The sequence below is a fragment of the Ustilago hordei genome (assembly GCF_900519145.1).
Source record: "Ustilago hordei strain Uho2 genome assembly, contig: UHO2_contig_02, whole genome shotgun sequence".
NCBI classification, from domain to species: domain Eukaryota; kingdom Fungi; phylum Basidiomycota; class Ustilaginomycetes; order Ustilaginales; family Ustilaginaceae; genus Ustilago; species Ustilago hordei.
Genome location: NW_024545252.1, coordinates 2725798 through 2735898, shown reverse-complemented (window position 1 = coordinate 2735898; position 10101 = coordinate 2725798). Strand labels below are relative to the sequence as shown.

The 10101-nt window shown below is 50.1% G+C and overlaps 3 protein-coding genes across 3 annotated transcripts; all 3 read right to left on the bottom strand.

Moving 5' to 3' along the window:
* Positions 1–479: 479 nt before the first annotated feature.
* On the bottom strand, positions 480–1628 carry UHO2_01614 (uncharacterized protein; the record flags this gene model as incomplete). The annotated part of the gene is made up of 2 exons (XM_041554081.1): positions 480–1295; positions 1443–1628. The coding sequence occupies 2 exons, from the start codon at positions 1626–1628 to the stop codon at positions 480–482; spliced, it is 1002 nt and encodes a 333-aa protein (XP_041410015.1).
* A 3998-nt stretch (positions 1629–5626) lies between these two features.
* UHO2_01613 (uncharacterized protein) lies at positions 5627–6759 on the bottom strand (the record flags this gene model as incomplete). Its single annotated transcript, XM_041554080.1, has 2 exons — positions 5627–6522; positions 6612–6759. 2 exons carry the CDS (start codon positions 6757–6759, stop codon positions 5627–5629), a joined length of 1044 nt encoding a protein of 347 aa, XP_041410014.1.
* A 2369-nt stretch (positions 6760–9128) lies between these two features.
* Positions 9129–9848, bottom strand: UHO2_01612 (uncharacterized protein; the record flags this gene model as incomplete). Its single annotated transcript, XM_041554079.1, has 1 exon — positions 9129–9848. The coding sequence occupies one exon, from the start codon at positions 9846–9848 to the stop codon at positions 9129–9131; it is 720 nt and encodes a 239-aa protein (XP_041410013.1).
* Positions 9849–10101: the final 253 nt, after the last annotated feature.

The following is a 10101-nucleotide window of genomic DNA, read 5'->3' as shown; positions in this document are numbered from 1 at the left end:
CTAACCCTAACCCCTAACCCTAACCCTAACCCTAACCCTAACCCTAACCCTAACCCTAACCCTAACCCTAACCCTAACCCTAACCCTAACCCTAACCCTAACCCTAACCCTAACCCTAACCCTAACCCTAACCCTAACCCTAACCCTAACCCTAACCCTAACCCTTGCACTTTTGTCAATTGCGCTCCTGTCGATTGCATTCGTCTTGATTGCACTCATGTCGATTGTGCTGCTCCAGCAGAGCAGGCGCTCCTGTCGATTGCGATCCTCTCTCTTGTGCTCGTGTTGATTGCGCTCCTCTCTCCTGCTCTACTTTCGATTGCGCTCCTGTTAATTGCACTCCTCTTGATTGCGCTCCTCTTGATTGCGCTCCTCTTGATTGACTCCTGTCGATTGCTCTGCTCTCCATTGCGCTCCTCTCTCCTGCTCTGCTCTCAATTGAGCTCCTGTCGATTGCGCTCCTGTCGATTGCTCTGCTCTCAATTGCGCTCCTCTCCCTTGCTCTGCTCTCTCTTGCACTCCTGTCGATTGCACTCCTGTCGATAGAGTTCCTGTCGATTGCTATCCTCTTGATTGCGCTCCTGTCGATTGTGCTGCTCCAGCAGAGTGAGCACTCGTCTCGATTGCGCTCCTCTCGATTGCGCTGCTACAGCAGAGTGAGCGCTGCTCTCAATTGCGCTCCTCTCGATTGCACTCCTCTCTCTTGCGCTCCTGTGGATTGCTCTCCTCTCTCCTGCTCTGCTCTCGATAGAGCTCCTGTCGATTGCACTACTCTCTGCTGCTCTTCTCTCGATTGCACTCCTCTCTCTTGCGCTCCTGTCGGTAGAGCTCCTCTCTCCTGCGCTCCTGTCGATAGCTCTGCTCTCTCTTGCTCTGCACTCGATTGCGCTGCTCCAGCAGAGTGTTAGCTGCTTCGAATTGCGCTCCTGTCGATTGCGCTGCTCTCGATTGCGCTCCTCTCTCTTGCACTCGTCTTGATTGTGCTCCTGTTGATTGTGCTCCTGTTGATTGTGCTCCTGTCGATTGTGCTCCTGTCGAATGCGCTGCTCTCTCCTGCTCTGCTCTCGAGTGAGCTCCTGTCGATTGTGGTCCTCTTGGTTGCACTCCTCTCGATTGCGCTGCTGCAGCAGAGTGAGCGCTCCTCTTGATTGCGTTCCTCTCTGCTGCTCTGCTCTCGATTGCGCTCCTCTCGGTTGCTCTCCTCTCGATTGCACTCCTCTCTCTTGCGCTACTGTCGATTGCGCTCCTCTCTCCTGCTCTGCTCTCGAGTGAGCTCCTGTCGATTGCTCTCCTGTCTATTGAGCTCCTGTTCATTGAGCTCCTTTCGATTGTGCTCCTGTTGAATGCACTCTTGTCGATTGCGCTCCTCTCTGCTGCTTGTCTCTAGATTGCTCTCCTGTCGATTACGCTCCTCTCTCTCGCTCTGCTCTCTCTTGTGCTACTTTCGATTGTGCTCCTCTCTCCTGCTCTGCTCGTGATTGCGCTCCTCTCGATTGCGCTGCTGCAGCACAGTGCTCGCTCCTGTCGCTTGCACTCCTCTTGATTGTGCTCCTGTCCATTGAGCTGCTGTTGATTGCACTTTTGTCAATTGCGCTCCTGTCGATTGCGTTCGTCTTGATTGTGCTCATGTCGATTGTGCTGCTCCAGCAGAGTGAGCGCTCCTCTCGATTGCGCTCCTCTCGATTGCGCTCCTCTCAATTGCGCTGCTCTCAATTGTGCTGCTCCGACAGAGTGTGCGCTGTCCAGCAGTTCGCTGATGAGATTGAGCTTCTCAGATTGCGTTGCTCCAGCTGTGCATTGCTCTTGAGCTGTGTGTTGCTCTTGAGCTGTGTGTTGCTCTCGAACAGTGTGTTGCTCTCGAGCTGTGCACTGCTCAGATTGCGTTGCTCCAGCAGAGTGTGCGTTGCTCCAGCTGTGAGTGCGTTGCTCCAGCTGTGCGTTGCTCAATTTGCGCTGCTCCAGCGAAAATAAATTTGTTTGCATTGCAGCACTTGAGCAGTGTAAATTTCGAGTGCATTGGGGGTCAACGCAGTTGCATGAATTTCGAATTTGGCAGAGCACAATTGTGCATTGCCTGCAAGCAAGACACACCGGCTAGGGCTAGGGCTAGGGGCTCATCCACCTGGGTGGCAACCACTATGAGATCCTGAGCTTGTGATGGGACTGACCAGACTGTATGTACATAGCACTCCTCAGAAAGCCCAAAGAAACACCCTTGTAAATAGCCAACAACCTCTGCTGGTCATGACTGTCACATGTCACCAAGTAGGGTTAGAGTTGGCCAACATGAGTCACCATATCTCAATGACCAGACTTCACTCCTGTCTGAAACTCTTTATCCATCATCTCCTAGCATATGTCTACAATGTTCATTAATGTAGCATAAAGATCTGAGGTGGTCCATATCCCACCCCTCCAAGGGGGGACCCTTGCAGCTTTGGCCAAAATTTCAAAAATGCAAAGTTGGCTGCAGCTCCACAACAGGTTGGTCTATCATCAAGACAGTCTAGGACACTCTTATTGGTGTATAGAGCAACAACTTTTATTATGGGTGCATGTCAAAAATATCAATATTTCAATGACCTGACTCATACCAGGCCCAACTTCACCAAGCTGTATCCGAAAATTTTATTACTCAACTTGAGTAGGGTTGGATAATGAAACATGCATAGTTTGGGTAGTACTACAACTTTGATTAAGCAACCCTACTTGATTTAAAAATGGAACCCCCTTGTAACCCTAGGTGTGAGTGTGAGAGAGAAATGATGTCAACAAAGGTGTTGTAAGGCAGAGTGGTAGTGAGGTGTGAGCATGAGAGAGAACAACAGCTGATGAAGACAAGTGGTGATTATGTTGTGTGGTGATGATGAGAAGTAGTGGCAGCAAGAACAAAGGCCTAAGAGTGCAAAGGAGGCTCATGATGTTGACAAAGGTGTTGTAAGGCTGAGTAGTTGTGGGGTGTAAGTGCAAGTGTTGTCCTGGAGCTCTGCATTGCTCTTGAGCTGTGCATTGCTCAAATTGCGCTGCTCCAGCAGAGTGTGTGTTACTCCAGCTGTGAGTGCATTGCTCCAGCTGTGAGTGCGTTGCTCCAGCTGTGCGTTGCTCTCTAACAGTGTGTTGCTCTCAAGCAGTGCATTGCTCTAGAGCTGTGTGCTGCTCAGATTGTGTTGCTCCAGCAGAGTGTGCGTTGCTCCAGCTGTGAGTGCATTGCTCCAGCTGTGAGTGTGTTGCTCTCGAACAGTGTGTTGTTCTTGAGCAGTGCATTGCTCTTGAGCTGTGTGTTGCTCTCGAACAGTGTGTTGCTCTCGAGCTGTGCGCTGCTCAGATTGTGTTGCTCCAGCAGAGTGTGCATTGCTCCAGCTGTGAGTGTGTTGCTCCAGCTGTGAGTGCATTGCTCCAGCTGTGAGTGCGTTGCTCCAGCTGTGCATTGCTCAATTTGCGCTGCTCCAGCAAAAATAAATTTGTTTGCATTGCAGCACTTGAGCAGTGTAAATTTCGAGTGCATTGGGGGTCAACGCAGTCGCATGAATTTCGAATTTGGCGGAGCGCAATTGTGCGTTGCCCGCAAGCAAGACACACCAGCTAGGGCTAGGGTATCACAAATCACACCAGAATCTGCAGTATGCTGGATTGTATGACATGTCCTGCAGAGATCAATGGCAAGGATGTTTGTATGTTAAAGACTAGGAGGGGAGGATGCCTGAGGTTGCCACCAGATGAGGTAGGGGCCCTACATGACATTAAAGTCAGCACCAGCAGGTGGGCACCAATGACAGGGAGTAATGAGAAGGGGGTGAGTCACCACTCAGATGAAGTGGGACTGGCCCCTGACAGAGATGAAGCAGCAAGAGGCCATCCATCCACAGAGGACAAGGGATGCAACACCCATGAGCAGCAATCTAGCATGGATGGGAAAACAGTGGGAAAGATGAGGAGGAGACATGGAGTCGAGGAGGCCTCACAGGACAGGAGCAGTGTTGCAGGCAACACTGCTAGGATGGTATATAACCATGCTCCTTGTCATAACAAGTGAGTGGATCCCCATCCACTCTACACCATACACAACTAGTTATCACTTCACATAAGTATACATTAGTTACAGTCAGCAAAGTTGCAATCAAGTAGATTGCTTCCATCATAGCACATGTGTTGTATCACCACTCACTGACATCTGAAGGCAGTTCATAGCAAACCAGCAGTCTGGATAATGATTAGAACTGAAGGCAGTCATCCACTGTGGTCTGGGGATCACCTCAAGCACTCAGTCAACACACTGGACACTTGTGTTGATGACAACAATCACAATCACATCAGACCTTGGTGTTAATACCAGTTCATAGTAGTTATTGATTGTGCTGAGCTACCTATGGATGGAGTGTCCACAGTGGTTAGTCAAAACCTGCAATAGCAAAACCATTACTGCATCTTCAGGCAAGAAAAGTAATAGAGATGTCTCTACTACATATCTCAGCAAGAATTGTAATACCTCAAGCATTGTTGCATATCTTGACAGGATTCATAATAGATGCATTTCTATTACAGATATCAGGTTTTGGGCACACAACCTTTGACATTTTTCATATAAGTATACTTAGTAGTCCATCAACAGTTGCAATCATAAGACATTGCTGTTGACACACTGGACACTTGTGTTGGCACCAACAACATCATTCACACCAGACCTTGGTGTTATCACATCATATCTACAGTTCCTGATTGTGCTGAGCCACCTCTGGACAGAGTGTCCACAGCAGTTAGTCAAAACCTGCAGTAACAACCAAGCTACCACAGATTTGAGCAAGTAAAGTCATAGAAGGCTTCTACAATAGATCTTGACAAGAATAATAATAAACAGCTGTTTACCACAGATCTTGATAGAATCAGTAGTAGTTCTAATTCTACTACAGATTTCAGGTTTCTGGTGTGTGACCTCTGACAAGATGATGGAGAAGAAGCAACGAGAGTGATGGGAGATGAGATGAGAAGGGGGTAGCAATATGAAGTGACACGACTCAGGTCACGTGCCTTCACCCACCATTGAGACGAGCGCACGTTCCATTCGCACGACTCCTTACTGTACGATCTGCAACAACTAGGATCTCGTCGCTGTATCGTTTCTTTTGCAATGTATACTCGACTTATATGTCAACCACCAGGCAAGTAACAACCGATATCCTGTCGTTGACCCTGACTCAAGCTTCGACGCAGCCTGGCGCCCCTCTCATGCTCATTGTCGATCTACGCGGCGATCGGAGTGGAGGCCAACGTCTACTTGTCAGCGGTACATTCAGGTCTGTAGTAGCTTTCATCTTGCCTGGCTCAAAGACCTCGTCATTGTTGGAGTCGGGATTCCAAGCACTGTGTACGTATTTTCTCGTGCTCGGCCGTATGCTCAATGTTGTCGGCAGATTGCATGTTAACACGAGTGAGACGGAGAAGAGCTCATGTTTCGCACAGTCTAAGACCTGTCAGCGCGGCACGAGCAGGCGTGTTTGTTTCATTGAAGTGAAGACAAAGCAGCCGGGCGCAGACACCGCCAGCGATCAAAGAATGTTGTGAGCGAGATCATGTATGTTGAATTTAATGCGAAGATGCGACAGAGAACCACTTTTTGACATCGACATGCTCATACCGGGATGGTCGTAAGAGTGACGCCGGCTCTCTCGATCACTTGCATGGACAAACGTGCGAGCCTGTCTTGCATGTCTTCGTCACGGCTCTTCTCCGGTCCGTCTTCAGGAATTGCTGGCGGACAGATAAAGTTGCCGCCCTTTGTCGGCTGGGTAGCGCAGTACATTGCCGAGACGCTTCCCTGGAAGATATCCTTCTTGATCGGATTGATCATGTTCATTCCGTAACCAAGGATAGGGAAAGGTTCGTGAATCCAAACTTCAGACTGTCTCGTCTCGACAATGCCGGGGTGACACGCATTGAAGATCACGTCGGTGTGGTCGCCTTCGAGGCTGTACTTGCGGTTCAGGTAGCGGATGAAGAGCAAGTTGGCGAGCTTCGAGCGACCGTACAGAGGCTGAGGACCAATGTCGGTCTTGAAGTCTTCCTCGGTGTCAAACTCGGTTTCCTTGGGGGTTTGAGCAGCGAGGTTGGAGCTGAGCGAGACAACACGTACTTTGGTCTGGAATTTTTGCGTCGTCTGTTGCAGCAATGGCAGGATAGCATCGATTAGAACGACGTGACCGAGATGGTTGATGGACATGTGAGAGTCGATACCGTGTCGATCAAGAGCATATTTCATGATGCCTTTGCCAGCGTTTGCGATGAAGATATCGAGGCGATCGGTCTCGTTGGTGATTTCGCGGCCGATTTGTTGAACGTGCTTCCAGTCCATCAGATCGCATCGCTTCCATACGATGCGACTGGCAGCATCTTGCGGTAGCTCTTCGTCTTTGTCGAAGGCGTCCTTGGCCTGTGAGATGATCTCTTCGGACATGGACATGACGAAAACTTTCGAAATGCCGGCTTTGAGCAGCGTGTGTGTGCATCCGAAGCCGATACCCTCGGAACCTAAGTGGAGCGGAAGCAAGCAATGCGCTTGTCAGTACATCAGCTCGTTGCTCTTCAAGGTCGAAGCAGAAAGACAAGTCTCAACTTACCACCAGTGACAAGGGCAACTTTGCCAGAGAGGTCGCCAACCTGTTCAAGCTCGAACTGATATTGAGTGTCGACGAGCTTGTGCGGGTCGCCAGAGAGCGTGGGAGCAACGCCGAGGTTTTCAGCGATCGTATGCTTGATAGACTCCATCTTCCTGATGCGTGTATGCAGATGACAAGCTGAACGAGTCGGAATGCGTTCTGTGTGAAGAGCAGGAAATATCCGATTGGTGTAGCCTCTGTGTGAGAGTTTGAGCTGGCGTGCCGTTGAGAGGCGAATTAAAGATCCCATCAACGTCGGTGCAAGTGGTGTGAACAGACGAAGGATGACATTTGGCTGAGTTCGAGCAGGCTATATATTGATCAGAAGGAGGCTGCAAACAGGCCAATCGTTGCACCGCTCTGCAACGGCGGGACAGCAGGTCTGTCGAGCGGGACACTAGTTACGATGCTTCGAACGTCAAAATGTTGCCCGAACAGGGATGCATCTCTGGTAACAAAATCGCTGCAGAGTCCTTCTAGCTTGTTCTCATGTCAGCCATCACTTTGCACAATCGGAACATAGCGTTCCGACGGACGGACTGAATTGTGCAGGTCAAACGAGCCGAGAAGAAAGATGAATCAGGATGATGTTGCTGAATCACAGAGACGAGTGAGAATAGGTGACGTTTCGCCCCCGCTGTCTAACGGTATCAGGCTTTACGTCAAGAATTGCGACAGCGGAACTCGGAATCGGAAACCCTAACCCTGAAGAATAAAGGCACCACTTGGTTGGGGCCATGATCAGGCTCCCTTCGTACAGGTGTGTAGCAACTACAATACTTGTATTACTTGAAAGAAAATGAGACTACATGTGTTACATGCGCAGGCTACATGCGCGTTGTAAGGGTGTAACGAAGTGGATTGCAGGAAGGAGGATCTAGAGGGAAGCTATGGTTAAGTACTAGCTTCTGTACAAAGCAAAGATAGGTATCGAACTTTCTTGTGCGGCATGTATTCGCACGAGAGAGTACCCAGGCGTGACAACATGAGTATATATATATATATATATACTTTGACACCACCTCTGAGCATTTCACGTGTCTGAATAAGCTCGGGTATAAGCGGTGTATGCTTTCACGAGCTTCGCCCTGTCGGCATCCCGGATAAACCCTGGAAATTCCGACGTATCTTCAACTGTAAATAATTACGAATAGCAAAAAATAAAAAAAATAAAAATGAAGGCTCAAGAAAGCGCTCAACAATGAGGGGTAGGGAAAGGTCTGGCTCGTCTCCACAGCAACACAGACAGGTATCAAACGACACAACGAAGTACTTGTGGAAGTAGCATTCAGCAAGTTTGGCATTGGTGATTGGATTCAGCGACAAGGCATCGGGAGAGATGGATCGAGATCAAGGAGAGCTATCAGAAGCGACTGAGGGACGCGGTCCGAAAAAGTTCGTTCACCTTTGGTCGCTGTTGACATGTATGGAGTCTTAAATTCTTTAGACGCTGTTGAGGCGCTTGAAGTGGAACCAAGCCGGGAAGCCGACAACGAACTGAGTCAAAGTCCACTGACCAGCGGTAACAAGATCGGCACCCCGGTAGAGAGTGTAGACGAGCATGGCGAGAGCCTCAGCAGCGTGGATGTTGAAGATGATACCGGCCCACTTGTCAAGGTTGGCTCGGCCACCAAAGAGATTGGCCAAGTCACGGTTTTGGCGACCAAAGTAGTAGGCAGCAATGCCGATGGCGGCCACAGTAGCGGGGCGCTGAGGAAGAGTGTATCGAATCTGAGCGGGCGGATGGATCGAGTCCAGAAATAGCAAGACGATGAACGACAGTCAGTTCGTGATCACTGAACGGAGGCTCATGAGCGGTTCTTCGAAGCTGTGCTTTGAAGGAGCCAAATACTTACAGGGAGCGACATGTTGTTGGATGTGATGAAAGCTAGACTGGTTGGAGATGATGGTGGTGGTGCGACAAAGGTCAAGATGCCAGGCGTTGGCGATTTTGTGTGCAGCTCGGCCTCCACACAAGTCCCGGATTGTAGACCAAAAATAGATGTGAATCCGGTACGACGTCACGCGGTCTTAGCCGGGTCTCACCTGCAGGGTCCAATCAATCGCCTCTGTGTCTGTCTCTCCGTTCTGCCCTCGCCCCTCCGCGCTTGTGCCACACTTTGAGCACGAGTGAGGAGGCGGTCACACAGCAGATCCAGGTTCATCCGTTCAGGCAAAGACACATCAATCTCTCAGCAATTGATGAAACCAATTCACAGACAGTTCGAAGAGACGAAGAACTTCGTTGCCATTGCAGAAAAGGATCGGAGAAAACAGAGAACGAGAATACTACCTTGAGGATGGACGGATTGCGACGATGAGTGGAGAAGTGAGTTGGCTGCGTGGCAGCTAGGCACTAGACAAAGCGGATTCTAGTACTTCCGACCTATTAGACTGTCGGAACAAACATCATGACCTCCTTGATGCTAGAAGAAGAACTCTGTGCATCGGCAGAGAGTCACTTCAGCTGCTGTCAACCTAGTTGCTGCCAAACTTGACAGCCCTGAGGCTGCCCGACTTGGCACCAGCCTGACCCAAAGCCGAGCCTTCGCTACTAGCGCCAGTTTGACCAGCACTAGTTTGACCAGCACTAGTTTGACCGGCGCCAGTTTTACCAGCACCAGTTTGACCAGCACCACCGAAGCTACCGCTAGCAGAGCCAGAAGCCTCGCTGTTGTAGGCAGTAGCACACTCATCCAGATCAGCATTGAATTTGGCGGCGAGAGCATTAGCAGCTTGCTTCTCATAAGCAGGGGCGAGCTTGATGAGCTGAGCACTGAAGGTGTGCGTCTCAGTCTGGAACTCCTTGACACTGCTCTGAGCAAGACTAAGGACACCAAGCTTCTTGAACTCCTCCTTGAGAGCGATCATGCGCTTGATGGCGGTCTTTACCTTGACTTCGGTACCGGAAAGGGTCTGGAGGATCTCCTTGGCTTCAGCATCGGTGGCGGTACCCGTGAACTCCGAGGCAGATTTACTGCCAGCCTTGATCGCGCCGATGACATCTTGCGAGCTTTGACGGACGGCAAGGCCGCTCAAGTAGTTGAGCGAGTTGACCTTGAGATGCTCGTTGAGCAACCCGACCTTGTTGTCGATATTGGCGACCTCTTGCTTGGTCTGAGCCACCGAGGAAGAGGCAGCGACCACCGAGGCGAGGACGAGGAGAGCAGCAGCAGAGATCGAGATAGTGAATTTCATCTTGCTCGCTTCGTGTTGTTGGGCCAAGGACTATTGTGGTGAGGAGTGGATGCTAGTTGAGTATAGTTGCTTTGTGCGAGTTGATTGGGTTGATGGACAGACGATCTCTCGTTGCTCGTTTCCGGCCTCCTATATACCTTTGAAGCTGCCCTCTGTATCGCTTGAAGATGTAAGGCGTATCAAGCTCAAGCAAAGCCAAGAAAATCCTCAGACTCTCTCGTCAGACAGAAACCATGTCGCAGCTGCAAGGCGT